The 21517-nt window shown below is 58.8% G+C and overlaps 1 protein-coding gene across 4 annotated transcripts; it reads left to right on the top strand.

The window, feature by feature from the left end:
- Window positions 1–498: 498 nt before the first annotated feature.
- On the top strand, window positions 499–21276 carry PEAR1 (platelet endothelial aggregation receptor 1). 4 transcript variants are annotated; one of them, XM_027529796.1, is made up of 25 exons: window positions 499–639; window positions 7639–7849; window positions 8270–8400; window positions 10162–10337; window positions 11000–11104; window positions 11310–11410; window positions 12108–12200; window positions 12470–12713; window positions 13451–13571; window positions 13757–13893; window positions 13977–14189; window positions 14509–14683; window positions 14778–14898; window positions 15626–15789; window positions 15883–15985; window positions 16119–16265; window positions 16455–16580; window positions 17451–17579; window positions 17683–17811; window positions 18002–18214; window positions 18448–18536; window positions 18646–18781; window positions 18966–19040; window positions 19133–19381; window positions 20065–21276. In XM_027529796.1, exons 4-25 carry the CDS (start codon window positions 10237–10239, stop codon window positions 20214–20216), a joined length of 3123 nt encoding a protein of 1040 aa, XP_027385597.1. In that variant the 5' UTR covers window positions 499–639; window positions 7639–7849; window positions 8270–8400; window positions 10162–10236; the 3' UTR covers window positions 20217–21276. The 4 variants fall into 4 exon arrangements, with proteins under 4 accessions (XP_027385597.1, XP_027385586.1, XP_027385566.1 ...); XM_027529785.1 differs by lacking the exon at window positions 7639–7849 and adding an exon at window positions 5207–5261; XM_027529765.1 differs by lacking the exon at window positions 7639–7849.
- The last annotated feature ends 241 nt before the right edge of the window (window positions 21277–21517 follow it).

Raw genomic sequence — 21517 nt, 5'->3', positions numbered from 1 at the left:
CCAGGATCACACCCTCCTCAGGCCGGAGAAGAGGAGAGACATTTTCCCGTCGCGGCTCTCCCAGTCTGGGATGCGCCGGTCGATCCCCGGGTCGTGCCTCTAATAAGATAACAGCTGTTCGGCCGCACTGGGAAAGTGCCCGACGTAGACGATCTCACTAATTTCCCTCCGCCACCCCACTTTACAGACAGGAAAGCTGAGGCCCGAAACGCAGAGTACCCCCTGGCCGCACAGCTGGTGAAGAGCCAAGGAGGGACTCGGGCCGGGACCCCTGCTCTTGTCCCGTGCTCTTCCCCTCTCTGCACCCGGTCCAGGCTGCCAGGTCGGCCCCGCCGCCGCTTGGCCTCCGTGGTCCCACCCCTACACAGCCTCCCTCCCCGGGCACTCTGGATCTCCCCTCCCCCGGCTCCCGGTTTCCTTGTCAAAACTTCCTGCTTTGGCGAGGGCCCGAGTTCCCACCCCTTTCCTGCCCCCCGCCCCTCCGCGCCCCTCCCCGCCCAGCGATCCACAACGTTCGGCCTCCCAGCCGCTCCCGCAGTCGGGCTGGGGCTCCACGCAGGGACCCCTGCCCTGGCCTCCTCTGGGCCCACCTGGGCGTTCCCCATCCCAGGCAAACGGAGAAATAAGGTCGCGAGGCAGGTGAGTGATGGCGCCGCCCTGGTTCCGCGACCACTCTGCCCTGGGGAATCTCTGGGTGGAGTGTGTGTGTGGCGGGGGACAGAGACCTGAAGGGGATGGGGCAGTGGAGATGGGCCAAAGGGGATTGGGGGTTGCCATCCGTAATAAAATTGCATGTAAATGACATGCAAATTAGGCCACTTCCCAGCCCCTTGTATGGGACTTTGTGAGTCCAGGGGCAGCCACCACCCCACTGGCCCCCTCTGAGGGCTGGAGAGAGAAGCAGTTACCAGGCCCTCTTCTTGGCTGAAGGGATGCCTAGTGTTAAAGAGCACCCACGTTGAAGTCAAGGCTGGCCAGGTTCGAATCTCGACTTGTCCCCTTATTAGCTGTAGGACCTGTGTCTTGGTTTCTCATTTCTAAAAGGGGAATGATAAGATACAGTGCCTACCTTATGGGATTGTTGTGAGGTTTAGAGAGCAAAAACATGTCTCCTGCTTAGAACTGTGCCTGCTCCGTGTTTATTACAGGGTCCCTCCTCTCCCCACCAGGAGAACTGTTTGAGGAGTATGGAGGGAAGGGACCTAGGTTTGCAGGTCCCTGGGGCTCACAGCTTTGCTGGTTTGAGGAGTAGGGAGTTGGCCAAAGATCTCAGGCATGTGGATCCTCAGAAAGCCCTGTGGGCTGGCGTGTGTGAGGAGGAGGAGGGTGAGGGGGTCCCAGAGGGGGCCGCATCTCCAGCCTCCGGTAGGGAACTTTCAGCTGTCCTGCTCTGGCCCGTTATGAGTGGCCTTTCCCGAGGCTGGGCTGTGACCCTAGTCCCCCGGGATGGGAACAGCTTGTGCTGGCCCGAGTTTCCCAGGCTCCCAGGCTCAGCCAGACCCCAGTTCCAGGCAGGATTGGGCAAGGGGTCAGCTCTCAACCCTGGCCTTACTGGGCTTACTGGCCTTACAGCTTACTGGGCCTTCGGGTCAGGGAGCTGTCTGAATCCCATCCCATCCCAATCCATGCGATAGTCCCTGGGGTGGGCACACGGGGCCAGGGTGTGGGACTGCTCTCCCCTCTCTAGCCATCTGTCCCCTGCTGCTGTCTCTCCCGTTTTTACAGTTTCCCAAAGCCTACCCAGCAAACTTGCCATTGCACTTGGGGCTACCCTCCCTGCCACCTAGGAGCTGGTTTGCCCAGGCTCCCCTCTGTCTTCCTGTCTTCACTGGGAGGTGAAGCTGAGGGTTGGCGTCTGTTTCTCCACTACCCACTGCCCCCCCCCCTCCATTCCCTATCAGACGTTCCCAGAAGAGGAAACTGGCTCTCTAGGCAGCTCCGACCACGGTTCAGGAACCTGGTCGCTGGGCTGCTGTCTACCTCCCTGCCACCAACACCCGTCGCTAGAGAGGGGACTTGGGTCAGGCAGGACCTCCACCACAGCGCTCTGAACTTATCCTTCGAGTAGCCTTGGAAGCCTTGAAAAAGACCCTTCCCGGGGTGCATGAGGGGCCCTGGGGCCCATCCTAGCTCTGGGGAGGGTGTTGGTACCAGTCCAGTCACCTAACCTCTTAGATAGAAGCTAGCAGGAGGAGCAAGAGGAGACAGGGAAGGAGAGAGAGACAAGACAGAGATAAAGAGAATCAGAAATGTGGAAGCAGAGACCAACAGATGGAAAAAACACAGGCAGAAATATTTGGAAAAACGCAGCGTATTTAGAAAAACAGAGCAGAGACTGAGAAAAAGAACAAGAAGGAGGTAGAGAAGGTAGAAACAGAAGGAGAGACGGAGTCTCAAGACCGAAGAGCAGGCCCTGCAGGGGCAACCTTGTCTTTCGAGCTTGATGGACCTGGTCCACATACCCACCCTGCCCTTGACTGGCTGTGTGCCCTTGGGAAAATTACTTAACCCTCTTTGGGATTTGTTTTTTAGGGGATTGCATGGCTTGTGGGATCTTAGTTCCCCAACGAGGGATTGAACCTGGTCCCTGGGCACTGAAAGCGGGATTACTTCATCTACAATTCAGGCCATATAATAGCACCTACTTTCCAGGGTTACTGAGAGAATGAACAGAAAGGATCCAGCTCACCGTACAGGGGTGGTAACTGGTGTCACGGCGCCCACACATGGCAAGATGGGGGTCTCTGGCACACAGCTGGGCTCTGGGCCATGGAGCCTTCTGAGTCTCTCCCGTCTGGGCCTCCCAGCCCGCCCCCACATGGTAGCATCTGCGCCCTCCTCTGTGTAGAAGGAGGTGTGTGGATAGACAGTGAGGGGTGGGCGTGGTCCCTGAGTGGAAGTGCAGGATAAGCGCACACCCCCTCCTCTCCAGGTGACTCAGTGCCCAGCACTCCCGTGCCCTCATCCCAGAGGAACTTGGAGGCCAGCCCTAAGGAATTCCTGCCCACTGCCTTCAGGAGGGCAGGTCTGGAGCTGCCTTTCACTTTGTAATGTGGGGAAGTTCTTTCTGAACTCCACCTCCCATGGACTTACCAATGTTGGGTCTTAAAAGGCCCTGGAAAGGAGACCCTGGTGTCTGATGAGCCAGGAATAAGCTGCAGCCTCTCCCTCTCCCCCCTTTCCCACCAAGTAAAGTCAGGCTTACCCAAGTCAAAAAGGGTTTAGATTCTATCAGTCCGTCCACTCCACACAACCTTTAGTTACCGCCCACTGGGTGCCACACACCCTGGATGTGTGCCTGTAGGTGCTGGCCAGAGCTGGGGACATGACGGTAAGGCAGGCAGAGAAGTGCCCCGACCCTACGGTGCTCCATTCCAGTGGGGAAGACAGCCCTTAACAAGAATATAATGACCAGGGGATGGGAGCCTTGAGGGGACATTCGGGGGGCAGCCCGGCCACTCTTAGAGCCTCAGACAGGACTGGAATTAGAGGCTGTCCCAGTCTGGCGGGGAAACCAGCCTCACTCACAAGCTGGCAGTCACAGAATGGGGTCCCCACTACCTCATCAGGTCATCAGACTTGAGGGTTCCAGGGGCTGTGAACTCCTGGCTTGACCCAGGTTAGTCCCACCTGGTCCCAGAGGAAGGACACTGGTCTCTCTGGCTGGAGTTTGAGGAGTGTTGGGCCCCTGGGGACTGGTCCATGTCCAGCTTGAAGCTGGCCTCAGGGAAGAATTGGGGAACAACCCAGGGCTCCATTGGGCCACAGCGGTGAATGTGCTAAGAGCCTGGAGGAAGGTCCCAGGAAAGGGGGAACAGCGGAGGTGTGGAGTCACTGAGGGGGCCTCCTGGAGGAGGCTGGCCTGGAAGGAGGGGTAGGACCTGGATATTCCAGAGATGGCCTGGCCAGAGGTGGCCATCTGGTGAGAGAAACGTCCAGTGTGATGGGAGCCCAGGAGCAGAGGCTGGCCAGTGGGCCCTGGGCGCCCTTTCCCAGGGTGCTGGGGAGCCACAGAGGCGTTAGAGAGGGGCAGTGGCCAGAGCGGAGGTGCACTTTCTGGGGTTATCTGGGGGTGGCGATGAGCAGCGGGAGCGACTCCCTGGTCTGGGTCACCCCAGAGGTCACCTCCCACCCCCCCACTGCCTTGTTCTTTAAAGCAGATTCGAATCCCGCTGGCGCCTCTGCTGATCAGTTGGCCCTTGGACAAGTCCTTCTACCAGAGACCCTCCCCGGTCTCTACTGTGACACGGGGGTGACGGTCACTCCACCTGTGGGTGATGGTGAGGGTCTGGACTGGCTCCAGCCTCCAGCAGGCATGTTGTGAATGTTTGGTGAATCAGAACTCTTGCAGTTTCTCTATTTCCTGATGAGTAAACAGGTCAGGCTGAGGACCCTCTAGCTTCTGTTTCCTGAGCCACAGAGAACACAAGACCGGCCCCTCACCCCTGCTCCCTTCCCGCCCAGCCTGTGGAGCTGAGTAGTGCGCAGGCTTCCTGTCCCTCCATCCGGCAGACATGCCTGGCGTGCCGGGGGCCTGGCTTGGCTGGATGTAGGAGGGGCTTTGTGCATGTGTGTACGAGTGTGTACACGGGTGTTCTGAGTGGCACGTGGAGCAGAGCAGTCTAGGCTGCTGGCAGAGCTGGCTCAGAGGGCATCGCTGTGTGGTGGGGGGATGGAAGTCGTTGGACTCGGATCTCTCTGCTGAGTGGGAAGGACCAAGCCATCCTGTCTCCAAGGCAAAGAGAGGTCAGGAAGGGGCACAGAGAACAGACAGACAAGGGGGAGATCCTGGAAGACAAGAGAGCCACAGGGTGAGGCAACCTTGGCACCGTGCTGAGACACGAGGGCTCAGTATGTGGGTCGTGGCTGGCGTCAGCCTCCACTCCATACCTGAAGGCAGATTCCCTAGCGCAGTGAACACACTACACGACTGTACATGGCAGCTTTGATACAGAAAAGGAAGGAGAGAGGCAGAAGGAGACCAAGAAAGGGACGGAGAAAGAGAAAACAACAGAAAGCGGAGGGTTTCTGATGAAGAAAAGACAAAAAGAAAGAGGCAGAGAGCCAGAACTTGGGGGATTCTGTTCTTGCATCGTCCACTGAGCAGCCTGTGGCCTGAGGCTCTGTTCTAGGATGGTTATTGGAATCAGCAGTTCCAACTCCCACTGAACTCTGGGAGATGCAGGGCTGTTCTCCCATTTTACAGATGAGGAAATGGAGGCTCACAGGGCTCGAGTGATGTGCCTGAGGTCGTACAGCTTGTGAGTACTAGAAATTTTGGTCTCCAAAATGGGAAAGGGGAAGAGAGAGCAGAGAAGAGAGGAGGTGGGGGGGGGGGGGTGGGCAGTGGAGCCAAGAAAAAGAGCTGGAGCTGGTGCTCAAGCTGAGAGCTGGGGCGGAGAGAAACAGAACTCAGGCGTCCTGCCTCATCAACCGCCTTTGGCTTGTAGATGTACCTGGCGGGCAGCCCGTCATTCTGAGGGATAAGGTTCTCGGGGGAAGCGTGATCCCCTCCCCTCCCCACATCCTTTCTCTTTGTCAGCATCTAAGGCCCCATTCCCATTCCCGGATCATCCTAGGGGTTCTTCAGCAAAAAGAGATAAAAAAAGAGAAACAGTTTTTCCTGGAATTTATACTCAAAGAGTATGACAGTGCCAAGTGGAGTGGGGAAGGGGCCACTCTGGGTGCAGGAAGACTGGGTCTAAGGACGCTATAGCAAACCGTGGCTATTCATTGGGCTTCTTATGTAGTTCTCTAAGCTCTTTGTCTGTGTTAACTCATTTATGACTCTGCACAATAACCCTATGAAGAGAAGTACTATTACCCTCCCCATTTTAGAGATGAGGGAACTGAGAGCTGGGATTCGAACCCAGGTTTGAACAGGAGTGGCGCGGGCTGCAGAGTTCAGAGGGCATCTTTTGCTGCACCACCTCCCAGAGAAGAGCAGCCGGAAGGGAGCTGGTGGGGAAGTCCCTCCTGCTGTCTCACTTCCATCAGCCCCACTCTTGCTCTCTGCCTTCTGTAGAAATGGACCATCTCCGGTCCACCAGGAGCTCCACTCCCTTCCCAGAGGCCTCAGACCCATGGCCCTCCTTCCAGCAGAGGCTGGAACACAGTGAGGGAGGAAGGGCTCCCCACCAGAGGGGATCAGGCTAAACAGAAGAGCAGGGGAGGACAAGCTGGGTTGGGCCCTGCGTGGGCCTGGAGGCTGAGAGGGCAGGGATGCTGGGGGGCCCTCGCAGGCGGGACTGGGGACTGGGAGGCCTGGCCAGGAGCCCAGCTGCTTTGCATCTCGAGGTGGAGGAGAGAGAAATGTCAGCTCATTCTTGACTGTAAACACATCCTGGTTCCCACGCCTCTGATCGAGTTCTTGTTCTTGTGGCAGCCCACTACCCGCCCCCATCCCCTTCCCCTGTCCAACCCCTGCCAGGCACCCCCTCGCCATAATCAAGGCTATTAAAAAGAGATGCAAAGCCCCTGGGATTCCGGCCTGGGCTCGGGAGAGACTGGAACTGCAGGGGGAGGGCTCTGCTGGTCTGGATTTGGATCCCAGCTCTGACATTGCTGTCCATGTGGCCTTGGGCAGGGGACTTACCCTGTCCTTGCCTGTCTCCTCATCTGTAAGGTGAATAATAATAGCTACCACCATGGGTTGCATGTGTGATAAGTCGCTTCAGTTGTGTCCGACTCTTTGTGACCCTACGGTCTGTAGCCTCCATATAAACTGTTCAGCTCACTGCTTGTGCCAACATGGTAAATGATACATGGGGTCACATTGGTATTCCAGTTGTGAGGAAAGGTGTGTGGGTCCCTCAGTCCAGAGGTGAAGTGGAGAAAGGGGGCGGAGGGGGAGGTTATCTGTATGGGAAGAAGAAGGGAGCCTGCAGTGTGGGCCCTGGGCTCAGATGGGAAGCCGGTATTTGTCTGATTTAAACCCCTTGAAGGGGCACATGGACCCCAGTGCTGCTGGGCTTGGAGGTGCTGGGGGATGGTGGCCGGGGTCTCAGGTTCCCCAGCCCCTCAGTGACAAAGGCTCAGATGTAGACAAGCCTAGGGTGCCTGGCGGGGGCTCCTGGTCTGGCCTGTGTTCCCTCCTCAAGGGCTGAGGCTGGTGAGCCCAAACCCTGCCCCTCCCTGCCAGGATCCCCATCCTATCTCCCCTCCCTGCAGACCACCCACTGATCTCACCACCCCCAACCCTGGCTTCCAGCCCCGCCACTGACCAGCTGGGGCCTCCTCCACACTCCAGTCCTGCCCTGAGGCCCTTTGGGAAAAGGGCATCACCCCACCCCTCTAGTTATTAGAGTCAACCCCCTAGGGTTAAGGTTAAGCCCCCCTCATGCTTCCCTGGTGGCTCAGTCGGTAAAGAATCTGCCTGCAATGCGGGAGAAGATCCCCTGGAAAAGGAAATGGCAACCCACTCCAGTACTCTTGCCTGGAAATCCCATGGGCAAAGGAGCCTGGTGGGCTATGGTCCGTGGGGTCCCAAGAGTCAGACATGACTTAGCGACTAAACAGTTTCCTCTGGAAGTTGGTTAAGAGGAGGTGGCCGGTGGGAGGGGGCTGATGTAGATGAAGGACTTTCTCTGGGAGGGCAGCCCCCACCCCGCTCCACCTTCTGGGGCCTTCGTGCTGCAGGTCTTGTCCACCTCACTGCAGCCTTGAGCTCTGGAAACGGATCCAGACCATGGGAAGCCTGGGGGTGAAGTAGGGGGTCCCTGAATGGCTGGAGATGAGGCTCACCCAGGAACAATGGTGATGACCCTCCATCCAGGCAGACTGGGCTCCTGTTGGAGGACGGGACCCCAGGCCAGGCTCCAGGAAGAGGGGAGTGTGGACCAACTGACAGGTGAACAGGGGGAGCTGGATGGAAGGTTCGGGGTCCTGTCCCCGGGCTTGCTGGGACCAGACAGGGGGCCTGGGGAGGTGGCCAGAGGAGAGCTGGTGTAGTTTTGGAACCTTGGGAGGAGGAGCCAAATCTGTTGGGGAGGGAGCTAGGGGGCTGTGTGGGTGGGGGGCCAGACTGTGGGGGTCACCTGAGAGACACTCCTGACTTCAGCCTGGCTCTCTGAGGCCAGGCTGGGCCCCTCCCTCCTCAGAGTGGACTGGGAAGGCGGCTTCTGGCCCTCCCCCTACCTCTCCCCATCCTCCCTTCCGAGTTCAGGGTGGTGGGAGGATGGAGCCACCCTACGTGCTCGGCCCACGATCATGCTCCCCCCTGCCTCCCCCACCACACACATTCTAGCTGGGCTCTATTTCCTGTTTTCAGGCTCCATATCCTGAGCACCGGGACCCCCAGGATCCTCTGTGGATGCCCCCAGGCCCTGGGGCCTGAGGACCGTGACACCCTGTCCCTGGCTCACCTGAGTTTCTCAGGCCCCAGGATGCCATAGAGGCCTGGTGAGTTACTTGGGAACTGAGGGTGGCCGGGAAGAGCACAGAGAGGACTGGAGGTGGGAGATCTGCCCTGGGGGAGCTGTGATGGGGCCCCTAACCAGAGTCCTGGGAGGGCGTTACAGCTCTGCAAGACTGGAGGGGGTGGGATGAGGAAACCTGGGGAAGAGAGGTGGGCCAGCCCTGTAGCTGAGAGGGTGGTGAGCAGACCGCTGGAGGGTTTACTGGTGGGGCAGAACGCATGGTGGGGAGCATCCCTAGGAGGCTGCCTTGATGGGAGCTGAGAGTGTGTGGGTGGGGGGCCTAGGGCAGGGCCGCAGCAGGCATTCCAGAGATACTCAGGGGGAAGGGGCCAGCTACCATGACCTTTCTCTCTTCCCGGGAAAATTATAAGCAGATGTGGGTGCCTCAGGGAGCTGTAGAGGAGGGAGCCAGGGCAAGTTTTAGGAACACTGAACAGAGAATCTGAAACCAGCGGCGGGGGTGGCTGCTCAAGGGGCTTGAGCTCAGGAGTCAGAACAGACTCCTCTGAGGTCCTGAGCTGCTTCCCGCCCCCGGGTGAGGCCAGGCGTGGAGGAGAGGGGGAGGAGCCCACTTCCAGATGGCGGGTGGGTGGTCAGAGGGAGCTGGGGGCTTCTCAAGGCTGAGGTCAGGTTGGGGACCTCCTCGGTGACAGTGCCTGGAGTTGGGTGCAGGGGTGTGCTGGCACGGCTTTAACAACCGGCTCTGGTGGGGAGGGGTGCTGGCCCCGCTTTGTGGTGTTTGCCGATTTCTGTGGTGTAAATAATCCCCCCGTGCTTGGTTTCAAACTACTAATGTGACAGCACTGATGAAGAAGTTGGGAAGAGAAGTCACCATTGGTTCTCAGGAGGCAGTAGGAGCTGTGCCCGTGCACCAGTGGAGGGAGGGGCCTTTTCCAGGGTCACTGGGACCCATCCTACTCCTCCCCAGTAGGAAGCCCCTAACTGCTGGAAGCCCCAAAACTGGGGGGGGGGTGGTTTGGCCTCTGCCTGCCTACCTTCAGGGGAGTTCACCACGCGAGGCTGCTGATTCTGTCACAGAACTGCTTCAACTGTTGAAAAGTTCTTTCCCTAACTGAGCCCAGGCCGGCTTCTCTTGTAACTTCCCTTCATCGGCTCCTATTTCACTGTGTTGTGCTTAGTTGCTCAGTCGTGTCCGACTCTGCGACCCCCTGGACCATGGCTTGCCAGGCTCCTCTGTCCATTGGGATTCTCTAGGCAAGAATACAGGAGTGCGTTGCCATGCCCTTCTCCAAGGGATCTTCCCAACCCAGGGATTGAACCCAGGTCTCCCGCATTGCTGGGGGATTCTTGACTGTCTGAGCCACCAGGGGAACCTTGGTACAATATCCAGGTACCCTGGGTAGGGGCTGGGCTAGAGGCTGGGAATTCACGCACAGGTCCCTGCCTCCAGAAGTCATGGTCAGGGAACAGGCACTAGAACAGCAGTATTGTGGGGAATGGTGCTGGGGGGTCCCTGAAAGAATGGGTGGGGGCTGTCTGCCAGTGGAAGCCTAGGAGCAGGGCAAGGAAAGAGGGTGATACTCGGGCTAGACCTTGAAAGGTGAGTGCTCAAGGTGAAGAATGAGAGGAGGATGTCCAGACAGAGGAAACCACGTGAGAAAGACTCAGAAGCGTGGCAGTGCTCCACGCGGTCAGGAAAAAGAGCTGGAGCCCGGGGAGCAGGGCTCAGAGGACCAGAGGCAGCAGCCTCATCTCTGCTCTCAGCCTGGCTCTGTCTCTGCAGAGACTTGCTCCTCCAGATCTGTGGCTACAGTGCCTCTCACCTGCTCTGCGCCTGGCCCTGTCACAGGGCCCTGCAATGTCACCACCCCTGCGGGCCCTCCTTCTCCTCGCCCTGGAGCTGGGGCTGGCTGCCACCCTCAACCCTAAGGACCCCAACACCTGCAGCTTCTGGGAAAGGTGAGAGAGGGCCCCTGCTGCACCTCGAGGGCCCCAAGCCCCCTGCTCTTTATTCTCCTCCCTGGGGCTCCTCTTTCCTCATCGCCTCCCTCTCTCCAGCCTCACCTCCTTCCTATTTCTTCGTCTAGTACCTCTACCCCCTCAGCGGGATGCTCTGACTCCATCCCCATCTTGATCGTTTCATTCTCCATCTCAGCTCTGACCCTGTCCTCTCTTTATCCCGGTTCCTTGGCCCCTGTGTGAGGCTGGCTGCAGGACAAAACACAGGGGAGGAACTATTCACTATGGGGCAAGCAGAGGGTCTCGCCCAGGGAGAGCAAAGGGGACGGGGTTGGGGAACAAGGTCAGATTTGGCCAGAAGTGCTTCAGCCTATGTCCATCCTCTGGGCCCAGAAGTCAATTCTGGCTCAATCTCCCCATATAGGGAGAAGGAGGCCAAGGGGCAGGGTGGAGAATGGAAGGCTGGAATGGCATATTCCCAGGAATATTCCAACTCAGGGAGGATCCCTCTAGATCGAAGGAGGACAGGATGGGGCTCCACCCTCGGCTTGGAGGAGCAAATCTGAATATTTCGCACTGTGGCCCAGCCCCCACACCCCTGCCACCTGGTGCCGGCTCAGGCTCTCCCTGCCCTGGGCCCGACGCTGATCCCTGCCTTGCAGTTTCACCACCACTACCAAGGAGTCGCTCTCCCGCCCCTTCAGCCTGCTCCCCTCGGAGCCCTGCAGCCGGCCCTGGGAGAGCCCGCACACCTGCCCCCGGCCCACGTGAGTGCCTGTCCCCTCCGTGGGCAGGTGTGGTGTGTTGTGTGGGTGTGTGGCTGGGCGGGGAGCAAAGAGAGAGTGTTCTTCCTCTGCTCCCCCAGTGTAGAGCGCTGGGAGGCGGCCCAGGCCCTGCCAGGGCCACACTGGGGCGGGGTGGAAGCCGGGGCCTCTGCAGGGGAGACTGAGGGCCAGCTCTGGATCTCCCCAGTGTTGTCTACCGGACCGTGTACCGCCAAGTGGTGAAGACGGAGCACCGGATGCGGCTGCAGTGCTGCCGGGGCTTCTATGAGAGCCGCGGGGCCTGTGTCCGTGAGTCCAGGGGGGCTACTCCCCTGCCCTCCGCCTCCCCGGCCCTGTCTGTCTCGAAGGACAAAGCTGCCACTTCAAACCTCTGTCTCTAGTTGACCCCAGGTCTCTCCCACTCCCTCTTTCCAAGTCCGTCGGCTGTCTCTGGCTCTGCAGCTCTGTCTTGGGGCCGCCTGGGTCTCTTTGTCCCTGGGCTTGGCGTCTGCTTCTCTCTCTGACTCTGCCTGTCCCTATCTGTTTTGACTTGTCGCTGTCCAGTCTCTCCTGTCCCCTGTCCCCGGCACCCTGAAATCTCCGGAGTGGAGCCTGCTCGCTCTGTCTCCCCTTTCCTCAGCTTGGACCATCACCAACCCCCTACAGAGACTCCTACCCAGCCTGAGCACCCCAGCCCCTCTCTGGACAGCATCCATATCTGATTCCTATGTGAGGAACCTCACCCCCACCCTCGTTTCCCAGCAAGGTGCTTTGAGAAGTTCACAGAAAGGAGCTGGGGAGCCCAGAATCCTGAGGTCTTGACATGCTCTGACCTGAGTTGCTTACTCTCAGTCTTTCTGTGTCTTGAGAGGCTGAAATGCTGCTTGGCAGGCTAACTCCAGGTCCCCGGTATGGGAGGAAGCTGGGGTTGGGCTTCAGAGGATAAAAGGTGGGTAGGGCAGGAATGGAAGCATCTTCTCACTCCCAACCCCCATCTCTGCCCCAGCGCTTTGTGCTCAGGAGTGTGTCCATGGCCGCTGTGTGGCACCCAATCAGTGCCAATGTGTGCAAGACTGGCGGGGTGACGACTGCTCCAGTGGTGAGTGGCTGGTGACTGCAGGGCAAGTCCTTTTGTGCCTCCAAGGAGGCATACCCTCCCTACCAGGGCACAGGTGCTTAGGACTCCAGGGCAACCACCCAGCAGAGTCCCACTGCAGCCAGCTGCCTCTTCTGGGGGTGTGGTGCAGTGGATGGGCCAAAGCCAGGCATGGCGGCATGTGTGGGGACCAGGAGACAGAGATAGGAACTAACTGGAGTGGGGGAGGGGCAAGACCCCTGGTGACCTCCTTCCCCCCTCTCATCCCCCAGCTTGTGCCCCAGGAGTGTGGGGGCCGAAGTGTGACAAGCCCTGCAACTGCGGCAACAGCAGCTCCTGTGACCCCAAGAGTGGGGCATGTTCCTGTCCCTCTGGCCTGCAGCCCCCACACTGCCTTCAGCCCTGCTCCCCTGGCCTCTATGGCCCTGCCTGCCAGTTCAGCTGCCAGTGCCATGGGGCGCCCTGTAACCCCCAGACCGGAGCCTGCCTCTGCCCCCCAGAGAGAACCGGGCCCACGTATGTAACGGGAGGAACGCACACTTAACGGGATCGCAGACCCGGATGCACGGGCACATACGGGGACAGCAGGGGACTCAGGATCCTCAGTTTGGGGATGCAACCAAGGGGCCAAGATCCTGGTCCCAGCTTTGCTGTTCCCTGGTGGAGCAACCTTGAACGCATTACTGTCTCTTCACGAGATTGTATTCTATGAAACGGGAGCAGTGTTGTCCATCTCAAAGGGTTGCTGTGAAGATAACATGAGCCAGCGTGCGAGTGAAAGTATGTCCCCAAGTAGGGCTGAGACAGTCACAGAGAGCCTATTGCACAGCAGGGTGCAGGGGGCGCTGGGGAGTCACAGGAGGGAGATCATCCCTCTAGTTGGAGATCAAAGATCCAGCTTCATGGAGGAGCTCCAGGGTTGAGCCCTTGGGATGAAAACTATGGCAGGCAGAGATGTTCCCCCCAGAGAGAGACCAGCATGAGCAAAGGTGGAATGGAGGGCTGTGGAGAGCAGACAGACCACCCATGGGCTCTTCACTCTGTCCCACTTGATGGGGCTGTGTGTCCCTGCCATTTCCAGTCCTGGAAACTTTTGATCCCTGCCGGGCCCAACAGGGAAGGGGGATGAGACACCACGGGGACGGGTGGGTGTGGCTCACTGAACCCTGGGGTCCGGAGGGCCTGGGAGGCAAAGGGGGAATTCCGTAGGTACTGCTTGTTTACAGACTGACCTCACCCCCTCTGCTCAACAGCTGTGAGGTGTCCTGTTCACCCAGTAGTGTTGGCTTCTCCTGCCCCAGCACTCCGCCTTGCCAAAATGGGGGAGTCTTCCAGGCCTCCCAGGATTCCTGCAGCTGCCCACCTGGATGGACGGTATGAAGGGTGGGGCCTGTGGGTATGAATTCTCCAGGGCTTCTGAGGGGGATGTGTGTGAGGAGGGTAGGCTGTGGGGGCCCTGGAGAGGTTTGAGTGTTTGCCGGTATAGGGTACTGGTGGGTCCTTGACCATGGGGAGGAGGCTGGGCTCCTGGGGCTCTCTTGACCTCTCAGCCCCCACAGGGCACCATCTGCTCCCTGCCCTGCCCCGAGGGCTTCCATGGACCCAACTGCTCCCAGGAATGTCGCTGTCACAACGGAGGCCTCTGCGACCGATTCACCGGGCAGTGTCGCTGTGCTCCGGGATACACGGGGGACCGGTGAGTGGTGTTAGCCCGGGCATGAGGGGTGCGGGGGCGGCTGTGGACGGCGTCTGCCAGGCTCACTCCCCAGAGGCACCCAGGTGCCGCGAGGAGTGCCCCGTGGGCCGCTTCGGGCAGGACTGTGCTGAGACGTGTGACTGCGCCCCGGGCGCCCGCTGTTTCCCGGCCAACGGCGCGTGTCTGTGCGAACACGGCTTCACCGGGGACCGCTGCGCCGAGCGCCTCTGCCCCGACGGCCTCTATGGCCTCAGCTGCCAGGTGCCCTGCACCTGCGACCCGGAACACAGCCTCAGGTAGGCCGTGGGACGCTGTGGTCAAGGGGTCAGGAGGCCAGTGGGAGAGGCCTTCAGTGCTGAAGCCACCGGAGTCACGAAAAGCACCGGGGGCATATCCTGGGCGGGGGCGGGACACAGATGTGGCAGAGGGGAACCGGGCGGGGCCTCGGGGACGGGGGTGTTGGGGACCGCCCTCGGAACGGCGCGGAGCCTCCCTGATTACCCTCTCCACCCCGCGATGCTCGGCTCCCACCACGCGCAGGCGGACGTGGGGCGGGGGGAGGTCGGCTTGCGGACCCCGGGTCAGACCGCCCCGCGCCCGCGTCTCCGCCCGCAGCTGCCACCCGATGAGCGGGGAGTGCTCGTGCCTGCCGGGCTGGGCGGGCCTCCACTGCAACGAGAGCTGCCCGCAGGACACGCACGGGCCGGGCTGCCAGGAGCACTGCCTCTGCCTTCACGGCGGCGTCTGCCAGCCCGACAGCGGCCTCTGCCGGTGCGCGCCCGGCTACACGGTGAGGCGAGCCCCACCGCGAGGGAGGTGCGGAAGAGGCTCAGGGAGTCCGCCCGCCCCTCTCATGAGTGCGCCCACCCACCCCCCACTTTCAGGGACCGCACTGCGCTAGCCTCTGCCCCCCTGACACCTACGGAGTCAACTGCTCGCAACGCTGCTCCTGCGAAAATGCCATTGCCTGCTCGCCCATCGATGGCACCTGCGTCTGCAAGGAAGGTACTGGGTTGGGGTCTCCTGGAAGGACGATTTGGGGGCGGGGCCATGGGAAGAAGGGAGAGTCCAAGTGCAGGGGCAGGCCAAGGGTAGGGGAGAGGCTGCAGGATAGGGGCGGAATCACTGGGCAGCAGCTGGACGGCGGGAAAGTAGCCAGGCTACTTCCTTCCTGGAATATCCACTTTGCTTTTGTTTCAACCACAAAAATCCCAATTGTCCTTAAAGGCCCAGGCCAGAGGCATCTCTTCGCTGAACATTCCTCATCCTCAGTCATACAGAATCACAGAATGCCGGTGCCAGGAGATCTACCAGGGGTGGCCCGTTGGCAGTCTTTAGGGCTAGTTAAACACGTTTTGTTTCACTAGCTCTCCATCATATTTAACAAACGTCCCAGTCTCCAGTCCCCACTCCTCCCTATTGTCTTATACATGACGTGGATAACACATTTAGTTACTTAATGGGGCCTCAGTAAGCATTTGGGTTTGCTGCCAATCCCCTTCTTTTGGCAGAATAGGCAACCAAGACCCAGAAGGGGGTGGTGCATCCCCGACGGTCATTCAGCCTTCTGTCCAACATCCAACGATTCACATGCTGGTCTCCTATGGGGCCGTGAGCACCCCCATCCCCACCCCGTGCTGGTAGCTCAGAGTCTGGCACAGTCATTGCCCAGTGTGTGCTTGCTCAGGAGGGCAGCTGGGTCCCCATGCCTACCTACAAGTCCCTCTTCCAGGCTGGCAGCGTGGTAACTGCTCTGTGCCCTGCCCGCCTGGAACTTGGGGCTTCGGTTGCAATGCCAGCTGCCAGTGTGCCCATGAGGCAGCCTGCAGCCCCCAGACTGGAGCCTGTACGTGTACCCCTGGGTGGCATGGGACCAACTGCCAGCTCCCCTGCCCGGTAAGTGCACAACAGCCTGCCTGCCTGGGTGGAGGGGAGGGCACCACATCCCCCAGCTTACTGGCCTGTCCTACCCCACACTCCCTTTCTAAGAAGGGGCAGTTTGGTGAAGGCTGTGCCAGTCGCTGTGACTGTGACCATGCTGACGGCTGCGACCCTGTTCACGGACACTGCCAGTGCCAGGCGGGGTGGACAGGTGAGCATTATGGTGGGCAGGCCCCAGGCTTACCGTGGAGTTGGGGGGATGTATCCCACAGGACACGTGTGCAGAGAATCCTTATGGACGAGGAGAGGGGACCCAGGCCAGGCTCATCCTACCCCTCCCACAGGTACCCGCTGCCACCAGCCCTGCCCTGAGGGCTTCTGGGGAGCCAACTGCAGCAACGCTTGTGCCTGCAGGAACGGGGGCACCTGCATCCCCAAGAATGGCAACTGCGTCTGTGCACCCGGATTCCGAGGCCCTTTCTGCCAGAAATGTGAGGTTCCCTCCTCTCCGTCTGCCTTTCAGTCCAGTGCCAGATGCCAGAAGCTCCCACTCTACCCCTCTTGGCCTGCTGTGCTGACTGCAGTCTATGGGCTGGTTACACACGGTGGGAGAGGGTGGAGTCAAGGGCTGACTGAGGGTTGGCCCCTGCCCCCAGTCACCACGAGCCCCTTTCCCCCAGCCTGTCAGCCTGGCCGCTACGGCAAACGCTGTGTGCCCTGCAAGTGTGCCAACCATTCCTCCTGTCACCCTTCGAATGGGACCTGCTACTGCCTGGCTGGCTGGACCGGCCCTGACTGCTCTCAACGTACGTGGTGGCCCGTGTGTCTGAGTGCATGCCGAGGGGGTGGGCTGAGGACCGAGAGGCTTCCATTCCCCTGATCTGGACCCGCCTTGATTCAGCCGTTGATGTAAACACAATAAGCAAATATGTATAGGGCATCACCTACATGCTGGGTATTGTCCTAGATGCTCAGGATGCAGCAGTGAACGGGTCAGGGAAAAAAGTTCCCTGCCCTTCTGCATGGGAAAAATGGGAAAACCATAAACTCAGTTATGGACTTTTTTTTTTTGCATCGCCAATTTATTTTTTATTTATTTATAATGGCCTCTTTCCCACATAAACATACGAAGAACATCATGGAAAAGATTAGTCCAAAAAACTGAATAAAGCAAATTTTGAAAAGGGAAAATGAGAAGCAGTTACCATGAAAAAGACGGGCAGGGTAGAGGGAAGTGATCTTGGAGATGACTTTTTCCATAGAATTTGGTAACTACTATTAGATTACCTGCTAGTATCATATACACAAAAATTATGCCTTGAATAGTGTGAGCATTTACTTCTCTTTTATATTAAAAAAAAAAAAAAAAAGCCCAGAGCTAAGTGATGTAGGGTAGTTTGGAAGCCTTTGGTTGTCTGGCCCTGATCACATTATTTTGAAAGGCTGTTAGACAGGCAGGTGCAGAGGTTAGGCAGGCAGCTGGGCACGTGGATCTGAAATTCAGGCTAGAGACACGGCTGCAGATGAGTCATCAGTGTGTAGATACCGTTCGAAGCCTTGGTGTCTCTGGGGAGACCAAAGCTGAGTGGAAGGCTTCAGCGACGCTGGGGACTGAGAATTCACCCAGGAGACGCTGGCCTTGCCCGCCAGACAGGCTCCAACCTTGTCTCCTGCAGCATGCCCTTTGGGACACTGGGGAGCCAACTGTGCCCAGCTCTGCCAGTGTCGCCATGGTGGGACCTGCCACCCCCAGGATGGGAGCTGTTTCTGTCCCCCAGGCTGGACCGGACATCTCTGCTTGGAAGGTACCAACAGAAGGGCAACTCCATGCCCCGACCGCCAGCCCTAGCCCAAGGAGGGGACTGCCATTCCCTTGCCCCTCTGATCTCCTCTTCCACTTTCTCCCAGGCTGTTCTCCAGGGATGTTTGGTGCCAACTGCTCCCAACCGTGCCAGTGTGGTCCTGGAGAGAGGTGCCACCCAGAGACTGGGGCTTGTGTGTGTCCTCCAGGGCACAGTGGTGCCCCCTGCAGGATCGGTGAGTTCTCATCTAGCCCCTGCCTCTGCACTGTCCCCAGGGAACTAGGACATAGGTACCTGTCCAGGTCTCCGCTAAGTGGTACTCTTGTATCACCCTGCCTTCCTACTGGGGCCTCTCCCATCCATGCATCCCAAGCTCACCAACAGGGCCAAGACACTGTCCTGAGCAACCACTCCATCCCACACAGGAAGCCAGGAGCCGATCACCATGATGCCCACCCCTCCGGTGGCCTATAACTCGCTTGGGGCAGTGATTGGCATCGCAGTGCTGGGGTCCCTGGTGGTGGCCCTGGTGGCGCTGTTCATTGGCTACCGTCACTGGCAAAAGGGCAAGGAGCATCAGCACCTGGCAGTGGGCTACAGCAGCGGACGACTGGACGGCTCTGAGTATGTCATGCCAGGTGAGCTGGCCCGGGGTAGGACTCACGTGCGCGCTGACTCTTCGGCACAGGGCAGGTGGGATGCGGGGCTTCTGCATCCCTCCCTGGACCTAGGAGATGGGAAGCGGGGAGCTGGAGAGAGGAAGGGAGGTCAGCGAGGCCAACTGCGGGTCTCCTGGGACAGAACGGCTGTCTTGGGCCCAGGCCTGTGTCTGACCTGGCAGGCCACCCCGCACCTGTGTCTGTTTGTGCAGATGTCCCTCCGAGCTACAGTCACTACTACTCCAACCCCAGCTACCACACCCTATCACAGTGCTCACCGAACCCCCCACCCGCTAAGAAGGTCGGTGCTAGGGGTGGGCGTGCACGGTGGGTGCCTGGTGGGTGCAGCTCCGGGCCTCCGGAGAGTTCCAGCTCTGCGTGTTCCTGTCCCACCCCTCCTCCCCTGCCAGGTTCCAGGCAGTCAGCTCTTTGCCAGCCTCCAGGCCTCTGAGCGACCAGGTGGAGCCCATGGACTTGATAACCATGCCACGCTACCTGCAGACTGGAAGCACCGCCGGGAGCCCCCGGCAGGGCCTCTGGACAGAGGTAGAAGCCTGGGGGCCAAGGCCTGTGGTGAGGGTGGACGTATGCAGCCCAGCATCCAGCTCCATCTGAGTGCACACATCTGTAGAAGGGGTTCCGGGCCCCAGTTCTAGAGGAGGGGACCCTGGGGTGGGGACCCTGGGGTGGGGACCAGGGGCCTGATTGCGGGTTGCTTTCTCCTTGTTAGGTAGCAGCCGCCTGGACCGAAGCTACAGCTGTAGCTACAGCAACAGTAATGGCCCTGGCCCATTCTACAGTAAAGGTGAGCGCACGGGGGTGGGGGTGGGAGGGGGCTGCCCTGGGGTTTAGGCGCCAGTGCCTCCACTGAGCCTGACTTCTTTCCCCCATTTTTAGGACCCATCTCTGAAGAGGGGCTGGGGGCCAGCATGGCTTCCCTGAGCAGTGAAAACCCCTATGCCACCATCCGGGACCTGCCCAGCCTGCTAGGGAGCCCCCGGGAGAGCAGCTACGTGGAGATGAAAGGCCCTTCCTCAGGGTCTCCCCCCAGGCAGCTTCCTCAGCTCCCGGACAGCCAGAGGCGGCGACACCCCCAGCCACAGAGAGACAGTGGTACCTATGAGCAGCCCAGCCCTCTGGTCCATGGTGAGCCCTCCTTTTCCACTGGAGCAGAGAGAACAGGGACGAGGGCAAAGAAAAGGGACGGGACAAGAGTGTAGAGGTGGCATGAAGTGGCAGCAAGAGCAAGGTCTTTGGCATCAGTTGTTGTTTAGTCGCTAAGTCGTGTCCGACTCTGCAAGCATGTGGACTGTAGCCACCAGGCTCCTCTGTCCATGGGATTTCCCAGGGAAGAATACTGGAGTGGGTTGTCATTTCCTTCTCTAGGGGATCTTCCCCACCCAGGGATAGAACCCACATCTCCTGCATTGGCAGGTAGATTCTTTACCACTGAGCTATTAGGAAAGCCTTCTTTGGGGCTCAGACTTACGCTCAAACCAAGGGTGATGTTTGGGAAGTCATACTGCCTCTTAGAGCCTGTAGGTGGCGGCACCCACCTCACAGCGCTAAGGATTTGAAATGGTGGTTTTGCATCACCTGAGTTGTAAACTTGATACCCAGAAAAGCTGGGAACAAGGCAGGTGACAGAGTGTCTTCCTATCTTGTGAGGTGGGCAGGTTGAGGTGGCCTCCCCGACTGGCAGCTGAGGAGCTGCGGATAGCCAGGCACCATTCATCGGCTTTGGGCAGGAGCTGCTGGAGAGGGGAGGAGGGTGGTGGGAGGGGAGGAGTCACCTCCGCCTCTCTGTCGTCTCCCCTCTCTGTCTCCAGACCGAGACTCTGTGGGGTCCCAGCCCCCACTGCCCCCGGGCCTGCCTCCTGGACACTATGACTCCCCCAAGAACAGCCACATCCCTGTACACTACGACTTGCCTCCAGTTCGGCACCCCCCCTCACCCCCAGTTCGGCGCCAGGACCGCTGAGGAGCCGAGAGGGTTTGCAGAAGTCAGCGTACCTGTTCTTTGCTGCTTGAGGCTGAGGACAGAGCCCACTGTACCCTGCCAGGAGCAGGGAGGGGACTGGCCAGCCGTGAATATGAACATATTTAATAGAAGAAGTGAATGGAGAGGAGATGGGAGCCTGGCTCCCAGGTTCTATCATGGGAACACAGTCAGCAAGAAGTCTGTGTTCCTTTTCCCCAACCCAGTGCTTCCCAAGGCCCCCAGGGCCCTGTGTACATAAACTGCTGGGTTCAGTGTTGCTGGATAACTGATTTCAAATCAATGTAAAAAATGTATATTGGGTAACTTTTCTGTGCACTCCTGGCCTAGGCTCTGTGCGCGTGTGTGTGTAGGGGTGTGTGTTTGTATGTGTGTGTGTGTGTGGTTTCAGAGGGGTACCAGGCACTGATCCTGACTTGGGGCACTCACTATAATGGAGAGGCAGCCCAAACCCAGTTAACTCTAGAAATAGCCTGACTGGCATCCCTGCATTCATCTGGTCCTCCCTCCAGTCAGCTGCTCAAAATACAAGCTGGTTAGGTTACCTCTGTCTGAAAGTCTCCATTGGTGGCCCATGGCTCTTGGGCTACAGTCAAAATTGTCCAAGGCCTCAAAGGCTTTGCTGGCCTGGCCTGTCTGTCTCTTCAGCCTTACTCTGAACTGTGTTCCCTGTCTCTCTGCTCCAGTTACATTGGCCTCTGTGTTCTTCTCTCAGCCACATGGCTTCCTATGACAGGGACTTAGCACATCTGGAATGCTCTTCCTCCCCCACTCACCTGTTAACTCCTGCTTGTACACCACATCCCGTTTTCTCTTTCATAGCATTGAAGACAGATGTATTTATGCACCGGATACCAGCAAAAGGCCAACAGGGTGCCAGGCTCTTCTCTAATGTGTTGGTTTTTAATGTGATTATTTGACTATTCTCTGCCTTCCCCACCAGACTGTAAGCTCCCTGAAAACAGGAATCCCATGTTTATATTCAACATTGGTTCCCCTTGGCACATAGTAGGCACTCAATAAATGTTCCCCCAAAGGCTGAGTGGCCGAGTGAGTTAAAGGTACCAATGGTAAATACTGGCAAATGCTAAGATAGATGGGCAAATTGCTGCTCCGAGAGCTACAAGCCTGGGCAGGTCAAAGCCTTTCCCAAAGGGTAGAATTTCTACAGCGGAACAGCACAAAAGCTCAAAGGTGGGAAGGTCTGGGAGTAGTTAGGGGTGGGGTAGGGGGATGGAATGGAGTGGGCAGGAGAGCATAGGGGACAGGGAGAGGGTATACTC

The sequence above is a fragment of the Bos indicus x Bos taurus genome, chromosome 3 (genome assembly GCF_003369695.1).
Source record: "Bos indicus x Bos taurus breed Angus x Brahman F1 hybrid chromosome 3, Bos_hybrid_MaternalHap_v2.0, whole genome shotgun sequence".
Classification (NCBI taxonomy): Eukaryota; Metazoa; Chordata; class Mammalia; order Artiodactyla; family Bovidae; genus Bos; species Bos indicus x Bos taurus.
This window is presented reverse-complemented; position numbering and strand designations above follow the sequence as displayed.